The 18,805-nt window shown below is 53.1% G+C and overlaps 2 protein-coding genes across 2 annotated transcripts; one reads left to right on the top strand and one right to left on the bottom strand.

The window, feature by feature from the left end:
• The first annotated feature begins 2,682 nt into the window (after window positions 1–2,682).
• B4galnt1 (beta-1,4-N-acetyl-galactosaminyltransferase 1) lies at window positions 2,683–9,565 on the top strand. Its single transcript, XM_070036567.1, has 12 exons — window positions 2,683–3,047; window positions 3,201–3,243; window positions 3,702–3,920; window positions 4,395–4,559; window positions 4,699–4,805; window positions 5,241–5,281; window positions 5,430–5,610; window positions 6,539–6,637; window positions 6,778–6,968; window positions 7,178–7,318; window positions 7,554–7,794; window positions 8,830–9,565. Exons 3-12 carry the CDS (start codon window positions 3,703–3,705, stop codon window positions 9,045–9,047), a joined length of 1,602 nt encoding a protein of 533 aa, XP_069892668.1. The 5' UTR covers window positions 2,683–3,047; window positions 3,201–3,243; window position 3,702; the 3' UTR covers window positions 9,048–9,565.
• A 91-nt stretch (window positions 9,566–9,656) lies between these two features.
• Window positions 9,657–17,972, bottom strand: LOC138837626 (solute carrier family 26 member 10-like). The gene is made up of 18 exons (XM_070036554.1): window positions 17,630–17,972; window positions 17,045–17,155; window positions 16,402–16,559; window positions 16,062–16,226; window positions 15,543–15,695; window positions 14,742–14,824; window positions 14,450–14,597; window positions 14,223–14,336; window positions 12,708–12,785; window positions 12,521–12,616; window positions 11,953–12,059; window positions 11,768–11,837; window positions 11,580–11,696; window positions 11,407–11,440; window positions 11,241–11,323; window positions 11,096–11,150; window positions 10,877–10,983; window positions 9,657–9,789 (listed from the first exon to the last, which is right to left on the bottom strand). The coding sequence occupies exons 1-18, from the start codon at window positions 17,970–17,972 to the stop codon at window positions 9,751–9,753; spliced, it is 2,061 nt and encodes a 686-aa protein (XP_069892655.1). The 3' UTR covers window positions 9,657–9,750.
• Between the last annotated feature and the right edge of the window lie 833 nt (window positions 17,973–18,805).

Below are 18,805 nucleotides of genomic sequence, written 5' to 3'. Positions count from 1 at the left end.
GCAGTAGAGCACTGGTCTTGAGCTGAAGAGCTGAGGGTCAGTGCCCAGGCCCACAGTTCAAGCCCCATGACAGACCAAAAGAGAGAGAGAGAGAGAGAGAGAGAGAGAGAGTAGCTCATAAGCATGCCTATCTAATGCCCATACCTGTCTATTACCTTCCAGCTGGGCAACTTGGAACCCACCAAACCCCCTTCCCTTTTCTCCCCAACACTACAATGACCCCCATGTCAACAGGAAGTAGCCAGAAAGGACTGTGAGGCCCCTCAACCTTTTATATCCCTTCAGGGTCTCAAATGATGGGAATCTGCATTGTTCTCATAATCCAAGGCTGCCTTGATGACTTACTTGACCCTTCTCCCCCAGAGCCATTCTCAGAAGTCCCAGCCTCCAAGCAATTCTCCAAAAAAGGCCCTACCCAAAACTATGCATTGCCCAGGCAATACCTGATTTGACTTCCTAGTCTGACTATACCTAAACTCTGCACCCCTGCCTTCTCCCACTTTCTGAGCTCCTTGGTACCTGGCACCGCTCTTCATGGTCTGAGATAAGTACATACAAGAAGAAAATAAAAGACCAAATTGGTGATGGCAAACATCTGGCTTGTGGAGAAGTATAAGACCCTTAAAATCATAATGCTTCTCAAATGCTTCTTGTGAACTTGCTCCCAGCCATCTGTCTGTATTAATAATTTTGTTTTTTTGTTTGTTTGTTTTTTTGGGTCCGGTCGTGGGGCCTGAACTCTGGGCCTGGGCTCTGTCCCTCAGCTCTTCAGCTCAAGGCTAGCGCTCTACCACTTGAGCCACAGCGCCACTTCCGGCTTTTTTCTTTTTGCTTGTGTGGTGCTGAGGAATCGAACCCAGGGCCTCATGCATGCAAGGCAAGCGCTCTACCACTGAGCCACCTTCCCAGCCCGGTACTAATAATTTTGTATGCCCATAAATGATGGTACAGATATCTAAATAGACCTTAGCAAAAGGTAAGGAAAGCAATTTTTTTAAAGAAAATTACCCTACCAAGACAAGCCCCAAAGGCAGTTTTATCAGAACTGTTGCAGGGTTGCAGCTTAGAGAGCTAACCTAGGTAGCTACCTGCAGAACCACCCAACTGAACCTGTTATGCAAAAAGACAATATCTTTTAAATAGTTTCAAAAGCAGATTACAATTCTCACATTTTAAAACTTTTTGTTGATATACTAGACTTTATAAGTTTTATCTTAAAGCATACAGAAAATTATTTAGATTCTAAATATACAACTAAATACATTTTTACAAACTTCACTTACTCGGTAAAAGTATTTTCTCACAAAATGTTTGTCATTTCTCAAGGTTAGGTTTTGACATATGCTGGTCAAGCACCATTGCCACGTTTTTCTTGGGAGTAATTGCTTCACTCAGGCTTGCTTATTTGTTCAATGTGTGTGCTGGGGATAGAACTCAGGACCACTTGCATGATAAGCTAGAGCTCTACTCCTGAGTCACATAGACCCCTTGAAGTGTTTTTCATAGGCAAACTTATTAATATTTTCCTTTCTTGCTGAGCAATCTCTAAGATTGTAAAAAAAAAATTGGCTTGCTTTTACTAGAATCATGTGTAGTCTTGTGTTTTCTCTCTTCCTTCCTTTTTTTTCATCCTGGTGGTGGTATGAATTTGAACTCAGGGCCTTGGTGCTGTTCTTGAGCTTTTTTTTTTTTTTGCTCAAGGCTAGCATTCTACCACTTGACCACACCTCCACTTCATTTATTTATTTATTTGTTTGTTTAGTGGTTAATTAGAGGTACAGTCTCACAGACTTTCCTACCGGGTCTGTTTTTGAATGGCAATCCTCAGGTCTCAGCCTCTTTAGTTGCTAGGATTACAGGCATGAGACACTGGCGCCTGGGGTGCCTGAGGCCTCATGGTTTATTTTTAAATATTAAAATACTTAGTACTTCTAAAGTTTATTTTCCTGTAAGAAGGATGGGATTTCCCTTTTTTTCCAGCCGACTAGTACCTTATTTATATCCACACACCACCGTTCTGTGCATTTCTTATATGCAGCACCACTTCCGGCTTTTTCTGCTTATGTGGTGTTGAGAAATCGAACTCAGGGCCTCATGCATGCAAGGCAAGCTCTTACCACTGAGCCCCCTACTCAGCCCTTGATCTTTGACTCTGGGCAGTGTCAGGAGTCAGGTTTATCGATGGCCTCAGGTTTACCAAGGCAGAGCTCGGGTCAGTCTGCACCCTCTGGGGTTCCCCTTCGCTGCGAGTCCCAGTCGGGCAGACGTCCTTTGAATTATTGCGAGTTTATCTCTCCAGGTTTGTTAGGTCTTGCGAGGAGGAGAAGGGCGTGGCAGGGAGGCGAGGGGAGGGCGGGGGAAGGCTGCGACTGTCTTTGTTAGCCAGCCAGCGTATTTTTCCCCCTTCCAGGACTAGTTCCTTTATCTCACCTTAGCAAACCAAGCTTCCTTCGAAACGAAATTGGAGAGCATTCCCGCCCACCTCTTCCCAAAGCCCTGTTGTCCATCCTTGTGGATGTACGGGGGATTGGGAGCAGACCCTTGGGATGTCGAGATCTGGGGGCGAAGGGACGCTGAGCTGGAAAGCAGGACCTTCCCGCGGTCCGCGACGCGCCAGGGCAATCTCCTCCGCGCCCACCAGAGGGCGCCGCGTCTCTCGAATTCCCTTCGTGGAGCGGGATCTCTGCCGCAACCAGCGGGCGAGCGGAGCCGCGGTGCGAGCGCCGAGCCGGGCGGCGGCCCGCGTCCTCCTGGCCCTGCCAGCGGTGCCCGCGATCCCCGGCTTTGTTCTCGGGGCTGAGCTGAGCTACGGCAGATTTTTTTTTTTTTGTTTTTCATTCCGTTTTCCCCAGCAGGAAGCATCATGAAACAGCCCCCGCGCTGAGGTCTGCAGAGCCCCGATCTGAAGCGGGAGGAGGGGCAGCGGGAGGACCCCCCTCCCCAGCCTCCGCAGGCTCCCGCTGGCCCCATGAGGACCCCCAGGCCGGAGCTGGGAGCCCGGCGCGGCCCGGACCGGAGTCGTGCTGTGGCCGCGGAGCGTTAGACCGGTCAGTGCCGACCCCGCCCCGCGGGGTGTGCGTGGGGAGCGAGGCCCGAGGTGGAGGCCAGAAGGAGATGCGCTCCGGGTCCCCAGCGCCGCTCCCCGCCCAGGCCACCCCAGGGGTATTTCCTACAGGGTGATTCTGCATTTTTCCTGACAGGCAAGGTGTCGAAGCCGCCCCTCCGCAGCCCACCGCGGCCCAGGTGATGATCGCACTGAGGAGCGAGGTGGGGGGTGCGGGGGAGGGGGTGGTGAGGTGCGGGGGGGCCCCCCCGGCGCCCGTGGCGTCGCCCAATGCGTATAAAGCAGTGCTTCTTCTTCCTCCCCGCCTCTATTCGTGCGCCGCTGCATCAGCACCAGCGCGATCCAAATGTCTCTGGGCATAGGGTAAACTGAGGGGGGGGGAGAGGCCGAGGGATCCACAGGGCTGGGGGGCGGGGTGGCATGGAGGTGGGGAGTGCGGAGAGGAGTACCGAGGAAAGCACCCTCGAGGCAAATCCTAGCCCGAGTGTCCTGTGGACCGTGCCCCTCTCCTCCCCGGAGAGCCCGGCTGGAGCCTCCGAGGTCGCCGAGGTCAAGGGCACCAGCTCTCCCCTCCCCTCTCTCCTCCCCCCTCCCCTTTTCTCACTCGGCATCCTACCCCCTCCCACCCCACCCCTAGGATGCGGCTGGGCCGCCGGGCCCTCTGCGCGCTGGTCCTGCTGCTCGCCTGCGCCTCTCTGGGGCTCCTGTACGTGAGCACCCGAGACGCCCCGGGCCTCCGGACCCCTCTTGCGCTGTGGACGCCCGCACAAAGCCCCCCCAGGCCTGAGCTGCTAGATCTTGCCCCTGAGCCCCGCTACGCACACATCCCGGTCAGGATCAAGGAGCAGGTGGTGGGGTGAGTGCGGGCGGCGGCGGCGCGGCGCACCCAGCGCTCGCTGCGCTGCGCGTGGATGGGGCGCTTTTGTCTCCGGCGCTGGGCTCTGGGGGTGCCTGCGGGCTCCGGACTGGTTGAATGGAGCGGAGTGGATGGTGGAGAAGGGCGGCAGAGGCTTGGGGCTGGAGCAAAGTCTGTCCCTGAACGTTGTCATGGCGGAAGGCCCCTGGAAGCTTCCCTGCTCTGTCTTCATTCAGACTTGAGATTCCCGAGTGGTTTCGGTGCGGCCTGTAGGTAGCTCCCGAAACCCTCCTGATAATCGAATCTATATCTTCCATCTCTGTGAAATGCAGATTTGAGGGATCCATTCCCGAGGACTATTTTGTGTTAGGGGACAGGTATTGGATGGGCAGAGGTGCTGAGCTCACATTGGTTTGTCTTGGGGGACAGAGTTGTGGCGCTGGGCCCTGAAGAACTCTTCCCTCCCCCCTTCAGGTTGCTGGCTCAGAACTACTGCAGTTGTGAATCCAGTGGGGGGAGCCTGTTTCTCCCCTTCCAGAAACAGGTACGAGCCTTTGACCTCACCAAGGCTTTTGACCCTGAGGAACTGAAAGCTGCCTTTGCCTCCAGGGAACAGGAGTTTCAAGCCTTCCTTTCAAGGTACCGGTGAGAAAAAAAAAGGGTGGGGGCACAAGCCTGCCAGGGGAGGGGAGTAGAGGTGTTGGGATGGCTGTGCCAGGAGAGAGATGCTCCCTTCTCTCCTAACTCCTCTTCTGTGCTCCCCTGCCTCCATGACCAGGAGCCAGTCCCCCGCTGACCAGCTGCTCATAGCCCCTGCCAACTCCCCACTACAGTATCCCCTGCAGGGTGTGGAGGTTCCACCCCTCAGGAGCATCTTGGTGCCAGGTGAGGAAGCAGGGTCCTAGGGGATGGCCTAGGCCATCAGGGGGATGGCAGAGCTAGCCGATGAATGGAAAAGAGGGAAGAGTGGTTTGAGAGGGATGACCTCTGATGAAAGGGTGTGTGGAGTGTATAGGTGGGAGATAAAAGTGGAAGAAACTCCAGGGTTATCAGGAATTGCAGAAGGTAGAAACTGGGGAGACTGGGGGGGAGAATTTTTTTCTTTGCTGACTGAATAAAAGATAGCTAGCTAGTACAGACCATTGAAGAAGAAATGGACTAAAAAAATCAGTCACTGTATTCTATGTTAGGCAATATGCAGTTGAAGACTGGATAGGAGAGGTAGAGATTTCTGTGTTGTGTGTAGTGAAAGGAGAGATAAAAATCTGGAAGAAGAAATCAGGGATGTCTTTGTAATCCTGACCCCATTCTTTCTCCCAGGGCTGAGCCTGCAGGCAGCTTCAGGTCAGGAGTTGTACCAGGTGAGGGAAAACAAGAGAGGAAAGAGGTTAGGTGGGCCTGGAGAAAGCTGGGAGGGAGACGAGACCACAAGGAAAAGGAATAGGGGAATTGGGAAGGCAAGCTGTGAATTTGTAGCCTGATCTTGTGCTCTCCGATCCCCTGTGCCAGGTGAACCTGTCTGCCTCACTGGGCACCTGGGACGTGGCAGGGGAAGTGAGTGGAGTGACTATCACCGGAGAGGGGCAGCCAGATCTCACTCTTGCCAGCTCAGGGTTGGACCAACTGAACCGACAGCTGCAGCTGGTCACTTACAGCAGCCGGAGCTACCAGGCCAACACAGCAGACACAGGTGCGAGGCCTGGACTGAGGTAGGGATGGTCTGGATGAACCAAAAGAACCCAGAAACGCTGCAACAGGCGAATGGCAAAGGGCACGGGAGGTAGTTGGGCAATAGGCAGAGCTGCCCAGCCACACAACGGATGTTTCAGCTGGGCCAGAAGGGCCAGGGAGGGAGAAAAGGAGCCTTTGTTCATCCTGGGGCCACAGCAGGCTCGGGCGAAACTGGAGCCTTGGGTGTGTCCCCACTTGTGGCCAATCATGGGGGGGAGGGCCCAGGAAATGACCTCATCGGGAGCCAGAAGTCTTAAGCTCTATTCCTAACCCACCCCTTGCGACAGAGCAAACGGCCTTACCTTCTTGAATCCTTCTTTCTCCTCTGACAAAAAGAACATATCATAATCCTGAGGCTTCTCTCCAAATGTGGAGTGCTTGCTCCCCCTTAGGGCCTCCCTCTGCTCTGGGAAAGCTCTTACCCTAGATGTTTTGCCTGGCGGCTCCATCTTGTCATTTAGACATGAACTCAAATCTCTTAACCATTACATTACTTGCTTTAATCTTTCAATGACTCTCACCTACTCTTGAATTTCCTTATTTACTTAGCCTGAGAACAGGTTCCTCTGAGCATTGTTTGATGCTGGGTAAATATGGGCCTTTTCTGTGCCTTCCACTTCATTTCCTCTAGTAGAAATGTGATGGGGGCTATCATCAGGACTGAATGAATTCCAAAACTGTCTAGCCCATAGTAAATGCTCATTATAAGTTAGCTCTTCATGGACTTCTATTCTACAGTTAAGACTGTCAATTCCATGGGCATAAGAACCTTGTATTCATGTCCACTTCGGCTTACAAAGGTGGAACACAGAGCAGGCACTTACCGATTGATCAAAAAGAGTGCTGTTCCACCCTTGAAGGCCCAGCCCCATGTCCTGTATTCCCAGTTCGGTTCTCCACCGCGGGACATGAGGCTGCCTTCACCATCCGCATAAGACATCCCCCAAACCCTCGGCTGTACCCGTCTGGGTCTCCACCCCAGGGAGGTGAGGCGGTGAGGATGGAAAGTGGCCCTGGAGGAGGGAGGAATGCGTGGGCGGCCCTGGGGGTGGAGCGGGGGAGATGTCTTCCTGCTTCTCTTTTCCCACTCTCCCCCCCCCCACCTACATCCTGCGCCTCACTTCAGCCCAGTACAACATCAGTGCTCTGGTCACTATTGCCACCAAGACCTTCCTTCGCTATGATCGTCTCCGTGCACTCATCGCCAGCATTCGCCGCTTCTACCCCACCGTCACCGTGGTCATCGCCGACGACAGCGACAAGCCGGAGCGCGTCAGCGGCCCCCACGTAGAACACTATCTCATGCCCTTCGGCAAGGTGCGCAGACTCCGGCTGAGCTGGACGATCTGGAACTCTGGGCGGAGGGGTGTGTCCTTAATCCGCGCAACCAGCGCAATCTGCTTCAAAACCCATCCTTGGAACGCACTCAGAAACCCAGAGGGGTACACGGGTTCTTGCGAGAGGAGTCCGAGAAGAGGAAGGCGGCGTTCACAGCCTCCCCTCCCCGCCTGGCCCTCTCCCCCCAGGGCTGGTTCGCCGGGAGGAACCTGGCGGTGTCTCAAGTCACAACCAAATACGTGCTGTGGGTGGACGACGACTTCATCTTCACGGCGCGCACGCGGCTGGAGAGGCTGGTGGATGTGCTGGAGCGGACGCCCCTGGACCTGGTAGGGAAGCCCGCGAGTGTGGGCTGGAGGAAGGGCCTTGAACGACCGGCTCAAGCTAAAAACCAGAGCTGCAATCCGACGGGGGCGGGGTGGGGTGGGAGGGGCTGTCTGGATCCTGCGGGAGGGGCGGGGGCGCAATGGGGCCGGGAACCAGCGGAGGCGCAGGGAGCACTGTGGACCCTCTTGGGGTGCTCAGGCTCCACCTGGAACCCCGTCCCCGTCCCCTTCCCCGAAGGTGGGAGGCGCCGTGCGCGAGATCTCCGGCTTCGCCACCACTTACCGGCAGCTGCTGAGCGTGGAGCCCGGCGCCCCAGGCCTCGGGAATTGTTTCCGGCAAAAGCGCGGCTTCCACCACGAGCTGGTGGGCTTCCCAGGCTGCGTGGTTACCGACGGCGTGGTTAACTTCTTCCTGGCACGCACCGATAAAGTGCGCGAGGTGGGCTTCGACCCGCGCTTCAGCCGAGTGGCACACCTGGGTGAGTGGCGCCCCCTCCCGGCCGGGCCTGGCAGGGCACCCCCGCCGCAGCGCCGTGCTAGACACAGTGCAGACGCTGGTCATGCCACCTGCACCCCCAAGGCAGTTCTGCACGGTGGGCGAGGGAGAGACAGAAATTCACCCTGTCCTAACCAACATGCCAACTTTATATTTTTGGTGAGGGTCCTAGGGCTTGAACTCAGGGCTTGGGTACTGTCCTTGTGCTCTGATTTTTCTCGAGGCTGGTGTTCTACTACTTGAGCCACAGAGTCACTTCTGGCCTAATTTCTAAGTGGTTTATTGGAGATAAGAGTCTCACAGGCTTTCCCACCCAGGCTGGCTTCAAACCCCAATCTTAAGATCTCAGCCTCCTGAGAAGCTAGGATTACCGACATGAGCCACCAACATGCCTTTTAAAACCAATGGCCAGCATCGTGGCTGAATCAGCCTTGAACTTCAGAGCCAGTGTTACTACCACAACCACCCCTCCTCCACTCCCAGCGGCTTCCCCTGATTAAAATGACCACCCCCAGAGGGCCCCATACAGCATGTATTGCACCTTTGAGAGTGGGAAGTAGTTCGTTTTTTAAAATTAGTATTAATTTTGAAGCAGATGCCATTCTCCACAAGAGTACAGTTGAGCGAGTGAATGGAGCTAATTCAGGTGCCAACATTCTTAGGAATGGTGTCTTTCACTGGGTGCTGGTGGCTCACGCCTGTAATCCTAGCTACTCAGGAGGCTGAGATCTGAGGACTGCAGTTCAAAGCCAGCCAGGGCAGGAAAAGTCTGTGAGACTCCAATAAAACACCAGAAAACCGGAAGTGGTGCTGTGGCTCAAGAGGTAGAGTGCTTGCCTTGAGCTGAAGAGCTGAGGGACAGTGCATGGGTCTAGAGTTCAAGCCCCATAACCAACCAAAAAAAAGAAAGAAAGAAATGGTGTCTTTCTTTGCATAGGCACCCCCCCCCATACCCTCATTCAGTTCTCCCTTGAGGCTTGTTGGCCTATTCTTCACTGCAGGTTCTCTCTACCCCTAGAATTCTTCCTGGATGGCCTTGGTTCCCTTCGGGTTGGCTCTTGTTCCAACGTCATTGTGGATCATGCATCAAAGTTGAAGCTGCCCTGGGTGTCAAGGGATGCTGGAGCAGAGACTTATGCCCGCTACCGGTACCCAGGATCACTGGATGAAAGTCAGGTGGCCAAACACCGCCTGCTCTTCTTCAAACACCGGCTGCAGTGCATGACCGCTGAATGACAGCCACTTGGGGCCTTCCCCTTTTCAGGCTGGACCTGCTTCCTCATCCCTGCCAGGAAAATTTCCAGCAAACCTCTCCACCCTGCGAGCACGCCACGATTTCCCCGCCCCTTCAGAACCTGATTCCAAGTAGGGGCTTGTCCTGGTGACACCTCTCCTTTTCTGTAAGTGCCCAGGGGCCTGATGGAGCCATAACCTCTTCCACAGCCAGTGCCAAGTTCTCCCCCCCCCACACCCCATTCTATGGGGCAGGAAGTGGGGGGTTCACTTTCCAAGTGCCAAAGAGCCCAGGAGGACTCTAAGACCCTGAAGTGAAAACATGCTCCTCTCATCTCCTTGGATCTGGGGGTGGTGGGGGAGCTCCCAATGTGCAATCCCAGGGCCATGTACCCCATCCCCAGCTCTGGATCCAACACTCTGTGCACCAGCTCCAGCCCTCCCCTTCCCAGAGAGCACTGTGACTCTGGAGCTCCAAGGGGCTGGTGAACACATGGTGAAAGCCACTTGTACTTGTGTCTCTGAGGTGCTGTGGGTAGGTGGGTGGGTGGGGGCATTGGGATTTCCCATGCAGACATCCAGACCCACCTCATGGACCCCAGAGGTGTTCCATTTTTGTTTATTGGTGATGTTAAATATAAGGCTCAGGGACCACAGCCCTCCTCTCACATACATTGCTGGGGCAATCCACACTGACATGATTCAGTCAGACCCACACTGTGCAAATCTTTTGGCCAGTGAGCTCCTGGAGAAGGAAGATAAGTCAGGAATACATTTAGAACCCCTTCCATCACCAATAATTATTCAGGGCTTTGTGGCACACCAGCCCTTTGGGACCTTAGTTCTTCAATTCTTTACCCACAGCTTGGCCAGTCTCCTAGACTTGGTCCTAAATCCACTAATCACCTCCTCTTTATTCTTTCCTTCCCCACCCCCCCAATAGTAGGGCTTAAACTCAGGGCTCCTGCTTAGCTTTTCTTCCTTCCTTCCTTCCTTCCTTCCTTCCTTCCTTCCTTCCTTCCTTCCTTCCTTCCTTCCTTTCTTCCCCCCCCCCTCCCCTCTCTTTCTTCTTTCTTTTTTAGCCAGTCCTGGAGCTAGAACTCTGGGCCTGGGTGCTGTCCTTGAGCTTCTTTTGCTCAAGGCAAGCACTCTACCACTTGAGCCACAGTGCCACCCTGAGTAATTTGTTTGAGATAAGAATCTCACAGACTTGTTTGCCTGGGCTAGCTTCCAACTGCAGTCTTCAGCTCTCAGCCTCCTGAGTAGCTAGGATTACAGGCATGAGCCACCACCACACCACATTGCTTAGCTTTTTCACTCAAGGCTGACACTCTTCCACTTGAGCCACATCTCTACTTCTGGCTTTTTGCTGGTTTATTAGAGATAAGAGTCTCACAGATCTTTCTGCCCAGGCTGGCTTTGAACCATGATCCTCAGATCTCAGTCTCCAGAGTAGCTAGGACTACAGTGGTAGGCCACTGGCACTAGTTCCTTTTTAAATTAAATTTATTTTTTTGTGCCAGTCCTACAGCTTGAACTCAGGGTCTGTGAGCTTTTGTATTCAAGGCTAGCATTCTACCACTTGAGCTACACCTCTACTTCTAGTTTGTTGGCGCTTAATTGAAGATAAGAGTCTCGAGGACTTCTTCCCAAGCTGGCTTCAAACCAAGATCCTCAGATTTCAGCCTCCTACGTAGCTAGGATTACTGGTGCCCAGCTACTTCTTCCTTCTGAACCCTTCTCCTTCTCCTTTTCCTAAAACCTCCTCATCCACTTTTCTCTTACCCTAACTCAACACCTCCTCGTTCCCACTCCTGACACTTGTCTCTTACCAGTCTCTCCAGGGCATGTGCAGCGGCATCCTGCACACTCACAAAGAGTTGTTCTGGGGTCATTCTATTCAGAAGTCCTGCCCGGGTCAGCGTCTCCAACACTGAGGCTGTCAAGGGAGGGTATCAGCCTCTGGGGCCAAAATCCATCGTGTGTGTTCCTCTCCCTTCGCCAAGTATTCAAATCATGTCACCAGCCTGTCCATCCTTCTTCCCACTCACCATTACATTGAGCCAGGAGAAGGTGGATCCCAGCATCCTGGCATCGACTGGCGAGCTGCAAGGACAGAGCAGACAGGTGAACTCTCAAATCAAAGGGGAGGAGTGGGATAATGGCTTTTTTTCCCTCGCCTACCCACAACCTCACCTGTGCCACTTCTCTGGCTCCAGCAGCATCTGCAAAGGTGACACCACTGAAGTCTAGGACCACCACTCTGACAGGGTCAGCAGCTAAGATAGGAGAAAGCAGGAGATTCTTCCTGTCTCCATGCATCATGTCCAGATCTCCATCCCACCTTGCCATTCCATCTCACCTGTATCAGATGGGTCATCTGGCTTTGGAGAGTCCTATAAGTAGAGAAAGGGGGGTCACCTCCCTCAAGACGCAGGTGTGGACATGAGCCCCTTGGGCAAAGATCTGCTGCAGAACATACACCAGCCTTCAAAACCCAGAGCACCCACACTCCTCCGTGATCAAAGCCTTCACCTTGCCCTGTCCTCCAAGCCCCAGATGCCATTCCAGGAGGCGTCGAAATTGCCCTCGGGTCCCAAAGTAGAGTGGTGTTGGATAGCTCAAGATGCAGAGACCTGGGACCTGCCGGAGCTAAAGGGTGAAAGGATCAGAGAAGCACCCCAGCCTAATTTCCCTTTCTTCTTTGGCTCAAACCTACCCACCTTGTGACTCTCTCTGAGTGGTCTGTAGAGTTCAGTCCCCTCAGCCAGTCCAAGTGCCAAACACTGCACCCTGGAGAAGGAGCTGGGGTCAGATTCCCAGCCGTGCCTGGCCTAGCTAGAAAGTCACCCAACTGCGACATCTTACCCTTTCCCTTCTTCTCAACTCTGCTCATCTGTATACCTACCTCTGGGTACGGCAGACCACAGTCATCATGGAGAAGACCACGCCCACAGCCAAGCCCAGGTCCACGTTCAGGGTCACTACAGCCGCCCATGTGACCACCCACACGGCCTGCAGGATGTGGATTGGAGTGGACTTCCCAGAGGAAAGACTGGGATCCAAGGGCAGTGACTACTAGGGCAAGTGATGGGAAGGGATGGTCCAGGAGAAATTAGCAAGTAGGATAGAAGGAAGGGACAGGGTTGACTCAGTGGGATACACAGGAAATGTAGTACCTTCCGACCATGTACCAGATGGGAGGTTACAAATATTCAAGTCTGAGTTGGGGAGCTTAGTGGTGAGGCACTTGCCTAATATTCATGAGGCCCTGGGATCAATCCACCCACAAAGCCTTTACACATGTATTCGGGTATGAGGGGTTCACCTCACCCTTCCCCTTGTCTCTGACAAATGTAAGAGATAAGAAGAATTGAAGAATTTAGAACTAAGACTATAGTTTAGGCCCAGGACAAGGCTGGGGATGCTGGGATGCTAGATAAGGCCAATTGGGGAATTATGTTTGTATTTCTCACAAAGTCCATGCGGCTGATATGCCATAGCTGAGGAAGTTCCTGCATCTGGAAGAACATCTGGCGCATGCTGGAGATGTTGATGCAAGCCAGGACAGCCTTGGGGCAGAGGAGATGGGCTGATTACCCCCAAGGTCCTGGAAGACAGCCACACTTCCTCTGGTATTCCCACACCTCCTCTGCTCCTTACCTTGGGCAGATAGTAAAAGAAGGGCCCCAGCCACAGGAGCACCGACAAGACCACCATGCAGGAGAAGAGGCCTGCAAGCTGAAGGGAAGGAGGGACAGAAGAAAGGGAGGAAGGAAACCTCCTCCACCCCCCCTCCTGCGGGAGAGCCTGTCCCCTATACCCTCTGCCTCGTCTCAGGAAATCTCCCTCCTTCCCCACAGATAGCCCTGACTTTATCCCTCTCCTTCTTCCAGTTAAATGATGACTATTCTATTCGTCACGTTTCCCCAGTTGTATGCAGCTCAAGTAGCTCAAGTTCTCGTGTGTGTGTCTGTCCCTAAGCTTTTTTTGCTCAAGGCTAGTGCTCTACCACTTGAGCCTCACTTCCACTTTTGGCTTTTTTCTTTTTTCTTTTTTTTTTTTTTTGATGGTTGAGTCTTGTGGACTTTGCTACCTGGACTGGCTTTGAACCTTGATTCTCAGATCTCAGACTCCAGAATAGCTAGGAGCCACTGGGGTCTGGCTAAGTTCTCTAGTTTTGTAACTCATTTCCATTTTAAAAGCCATACTTGGCTCACTCTACAAGCAGGCTAACTACCTGTTTAGAGTACCAGCAAAGGAAAGAATACAAAAAATATTGAGACTGTTAAGTAATATTTCTTTTAAAAACTAAACAAAATAAAAAAAACAGGGCTGGGAAGTTGGCTCAGTGGCAGAGTGCTTGGCTCGCATGCATGAGACCCTGGGTTCAATTCCTCAGCACCACATAAGCAGAAAAAAGCCGGAAGTGGCGCTGTAGCTCAAGTGGTAGGGTGCCAGCCTTGAGCTGAAGAGCTGAGGGACAGCGCCCAGGCCCAGAGTTGAGCCCCCATGACCAACCAAAAAACAAAAACAAAAAAAACAGCCTGTATTCCCAGCTACTCAGGAGGCTGAGATCTGAGGATTGTGGTTCAAAGCCAGCCCAGACATGAAAGTGAGACTCTGATCTCCAGTTAACCACCAGAAAACCACAAAACCAGAAGTGGCTCTGTGGCTCAAGAGCTAAAGCACTCACCTTGAGCTGAAGAGCTCAGGGACAGTTCCCGGGCCCAGAGTTCAAACCCCATGAACCAAAAAGAAGAAAGGAAGAAAGAAAGAAAAAAAAGAAAGAAAGAAAGAGAGAGAAAAAGGAAGAGAAAGGAAGAAAGAAAGAGAAAGGAAAGGAAGGAAGGAAGGAAGGAAGGAAGGAAGGAAGGAAGGAAGGAAGGAAGGAAAAAACATGAAAAAAAAACAGAATTTTACCTCTTAAATGTATAGTTTCATATGCTTTTTATCTCCAATGACATCTGAGGCACCATAATCTTTTTCAGGCTTAGTGCCTGCAAAGGTCTTCAGGGATCCTTGGTGTCTTCTATCTCTTCTCTCCTCCATGCCCTCACTCGTTCCCCCTCACATTCCCACCCTCCTCTAGACTGATGCCACCAGGGTATTTGCCAACTCTCCATCTGTTTCTTCACCCCCACCACCTGGCCTCAGTGTCCCATCCTTTCTCCTCACCTGTGTGTTACCACCAGCATCCACTAGTAGGCTGGTCGTAGCCAGTGTGGCTGAGTTAGGAAAGCAAGCGAAGAGGGAGGAAACAAGATTGGAGACACCATGGGCCAAGAGTTCCTGGAGGGATGCAGTGAGTAGAAGAGGAATGAGACACAGGCATGAGGGAGTATGGTTACAGGATTATCTTCTGAATGAGGCTGGGGATGGGGTGTCCACAGTCATAGTCTTACCTGGTTTGGATCAATCGTGTAGTTATACTTGTCTGCATAGATGGAGGCCAGAGAGGTGGACACAGCAAAAGTAACCAGTGCTATGGGCAGAGAGTCAGCCAGAATCCTGGGCAGCTCCACCATGCTGGGGAGAAGGGGTTGGGGAAATCTGGAAGAAGGAAGAATCCACAGTGAGGATGGGCTGGGTACAACAAGGAAGGAAGGGAAGATAGGGTGGGGCAGGACAAGAGGGAGTGTTTTAGGAGACACCGGGAAGAGCACAAGGCTGTTTTTTTTTTTCTTTCTCTCTTACCCTTCAGGCAACAGCCCCACTACCTGGACATTATATCTTGTGTCCAGGGAAGAGGTGTAGCAGAGCACAGAGGCCAAAAGCACCTGGAGAAGAGAACACATTAGGATCTAGGAGAAGATGAGGATCTCTGGGAAAGGCTAGAAGGGGCTCAACATGAAAAAGTGTAGGTGGCCTTTGAAACCTAGCAATTGGTGGAGCTATGGTGTATTTAGGAGGGGCGTGTGACAAGTCTTTTAGAGTGAAGGAAAGAAAAGAGTCATAAGGTCTGCCTGGGACCATGGAGAGTCAGTGAGAGGACAGAGTCAGTATAGAGGAAGTAAAAGGCTCTACTTCCTGTAGGTGTGGTTGGATACCAAAGGTGTAAATGGAGCCATTCTAGGTAGGGAAATTGGATTATATCGATGTGCATATGGGGTGCCTGTGGAGACGTGGACTATTTTTATTTAGTTTGGAAGAGAGCAATCTAGGTGGGGACTGGAAACGAAGAAAACACTGAATTACAGGGAAGAAAGGAGGTGCTATGGTGAGCAAGACCTTCGGGTGTCTCTGTAGGGTGGAGGATGGCTTTCAGAGCGATCTAGAGGGGTCTTGGTGAGACAAGTGGGACGGTGCAGCTGGGGGATTCTAGTATGGCCAAGTGCTTGGGAAGGAGGTCTGGCAAGCTGGTGTAGGAACAGGCCCTCCAGCCGGTAACACCTGTGCATTCCACAAGGGGGCAGCAGCGGTCAGATCTCACAGGATGGGCAAAGGATTGGGCAGGGTCTGGGCAGGGCAGGGAGCTAGAATGTTGGTGATCCTCACCATGACAACTTCCCCTGGGATCGGAGCGGGTAACCTGTCCCGGAATCTCACGTTCAATTCCTTGACTGGCACAAGTAGCGCCAAGCTAAGTGCCGAGATGGTCAGTTCAGCCGGACTGCTCTGGGGTAGTGCTGTGAGCACTGCGGCCAGCGTCTGCAAGCAGGCGCCATGAGCACAAGGCCCTTGTCAGAGCTGACTGCCCCCTTCCCAGCTCGGCACCCATCCATCAGACTAGGCAAAGCTCTCTCCAGCTGCCAACCAGGCCTTCTGCCTCCACAGCCCTGGGTCTATAACCTCTGTCCTCCACCGGCCTGCATCATAATGCATCCTCCACCTCCATCCTCCTCCACCTTCATCCCTCCTCCACTTCCACATTCCTTCACCCCCATCCTCCTCCACCCCTATCCTCCTCTACCTCTATCCTCTTCCACCCCATCCCTCCTCAACTTCCTTCCCTCCTCCCCTTTGACTTTCCCTCTTTCTGGAAGCCCCTTTCTCCATTTTTCTTCCATCCCTCACCTTGAAGAGAGAGAAGCAGCCGATCTGGCGGGGGAGAGATAATCCCAAAAGACTTGGCAACTGAGACACCAGCACGTGCAGCGCAGCGCCACTGGTCAGCGCCTTGACCACAGGCTCAGATAAGAAGATGGACAGGATGCCAAGCTGCAGCACAAACATCCCCAGCTACAGGGGGGAGATGCATAGTCATCAATAGCAGAGCAGCCCAGCTAAAGTATAGTGCTCCAGCTTGCCTCTGGCCATCTCAGCCTCCGGGGACCTGAGTGGGAGGCTTGTCCCCACCCCAGCCCAGTTTCCCTGGTCCCCGAGTGTGGTTCCAAACTCCAGGGCTCCCTCTTACCATCAGCACCCCACTCCCAAAGGCCACAGCCGCTGCCACCCCAACTCGCTGTGCATCCAATTGTTCCCTCTCGCTTCCACTAAGGTTCCCTGCCGGAGGTTCAGGCACCAGGCGCTCCACCGCAGAGCCTGTCATGAGGCTGAGTACTGCAAACGTTCCTGGATGACAAATGCATCCATCAGTAGCTGTGCAGCTGTGTGGGGGGGGGGGTAGGGGAACAGCCCAGACTCCTGGGGTGCAGCTGTCAGACCCGTCTCTTGGCAGGCTATTGCTTGCAAAAAGGCCATAGGACCATGAGCTACTTGTAGCGTAAACAGGGAGGGAAGAGAGGACAGTGAATCCATGGGGAGAGGAGGGGCAGAAATCACCCCTTCTAGAGAACGTACGGCTCCTGCCTATAAGGACTCCCCCCGCCTCTCAAGTCCCTTCCAGTCCTGAATTTGCTCATTTTCTAAACTAAATTTCACTGGGATCAGGGAAGGTCCAAGTAAACTACCACCTATTTACCCCTGCTCCAGCATGCCTAGAGTTTCCTGGGCATGGTGGCAGGGAGGAGAGGGAAGGTGGTACCAGAAGACCTCACAATGTTGTCCATTCTCATCCTACAAAGGAAAAGTATCGTGGGCAGTCCCTGGCTACTTACCTGTAGACAGGTGTCTCCCAGTGCCCAGTAAGCTGTAGATGAGGACTGGAAAGAATGAAGTATAGAGTCCAAAAACGGGTGGCACCGAGGCCAGAAGGGCGAAAGCCATGCCTGGGAGGTGAGGGGTGGAAAGACTGGTCTGTGTGGTAGAGGATACAGGATTGAGGGGATAATCTCCTAGCCCCATTCTGTCCCACACTCTTAGGCTGGCACCAGAGGTGGTGAGTTATACCCCATGAGGGAACTGAGGGGTTAATAGACCACACTGGGAGGTCTTGATGCTGACAAGGTCACAGATCCTTGCGCCTGCTTCCTGGGGGAGACTCTCTAGTTCCTTGAACCGGAACCATCCAAGAGGTGTCTCACAGGATTGAGCAGATGAGGAGGAAAAGAGGTGGGGATCTGATAGGGTTCCACAATCTTCTCCCCTCCTCAAATTTGGCTCCAAATGCCTTTCTCTACACCCTTACTCTGGGTTCTCAGCTCCCCACACCACCACCACCCCTCTTACCCTAAAGCCCTCTAGAGTTTAAAATACCCCTCTCATACAGGAAACTGGCTGGAGTAGGGGGGGGGGGCTCTTACCCTGGGGCACATGCACAACTCCCACGGTCACTCCAGCCACCGCATCCCCCAGCATCCAGGCCCGCCAGCGGTACTGAGGTAGCCAGCGCAGTGGGGGCAGCCGGGCCTGCAGCAGGCGCCACGCCCCCAGCCAGGAGCAAGTGCTGGCTGGCCACCTCCAGAGCCTGCACAGCCTGGGCAAACGGGGTTCGGCAGGCAGCTCGGGCTCCTGCTCTGCGTCCCCGAAGAGCTGCTGGAACTGAGTCTCGGTGAGAGGTTGCCTAGTCCTGTTGTCTAAGGGAGACTTAAGGTGAGAGGCCTCTTCAGGACCAGAGGACGCCCTGGTGCCCAGAAGCCCACTCATTTTGTCCTCCACCCTCTCCAGCTCCTCCTGGTCTTAAATACCCCTCTGTGAACTAGCCCTGAGTCCCGCCTCTAGGAAGCAGTGTCCAATCCTGCTCTGCAGGGCGTCCTCTCTTGGGGACCTTCTTGGGTCAGGCTTGGGTGGAGAGAATCCCTATATTAGGTGTTTCCTCAGACATTCTGAGCCAGATCCAATTGCTCTAGCAAGTGCCCTGGGCCTGCAATAAAGTTGGCTGGAGCCAGAGACATAGACCCCCAAAACAATCTGCAACATCTAGCATTTGCCACTCCATCATTCGATGCCCTGCTTTTTGGGCTGGTTCCTGTCCCCATCTGCACTTTGAGCAGAAACAGACTAGGTCCTGCTGGGTCACCGGTCCCTCCCTGAGTCACTGCGTCCTTCAGCAGGAGCACAAAGTTCAATGCAGGTTGGGACCCCTATGTCAGAGCCAAGGCCCCAGGAACACGTGAGGGGCTTTACTGGCTTCTTGAGATGGAAAGCAGCCAAATATATTGATCAAGGACAACAACAGAGAACCACCACCCACACCACTGCAGGGAAAATACTGAACTGACAGGAAATTTTGATTTTTACTTCTTAGAACTAAAAAAAAATTTAAGCCCTGAAATGCCATTTATTATGTTCAAGTGCTATTCTTAAAGTAGGAATGCATGGTTAAAATAAATACAAAAGGGTCACCCACCCACCTCACATACCCCTGTGGTCCCTAAAGAAATAGCTTCAGAATGCTATTTGCTGCCACCCCCCTACCTCCATTCACAATAATCTCTAGCACCTCTCCCCATCACCCTCTAGCCCCCCAATCCCTGACC

This window comes from Dipodomys merriami, unplaced genomic scaffold (assembly GCF_024711535.1).
Source record: "Dipodomys merriami isolate MVZ:Mamm:240054 unplaced genomic scaffold, mDipMer1.0.p SCAF_10, whole genome shotgun sequence".
NCBI classification, from domain to species: Eukaryota; Metazoa; Chordata; class Mammalia; order Rodentia; family Heteromyidae; genus Dipodomys; species Dipodomys merriami.
This window is presented reverse-complemented; position numbering and strand designations above follow the sequence as displayed.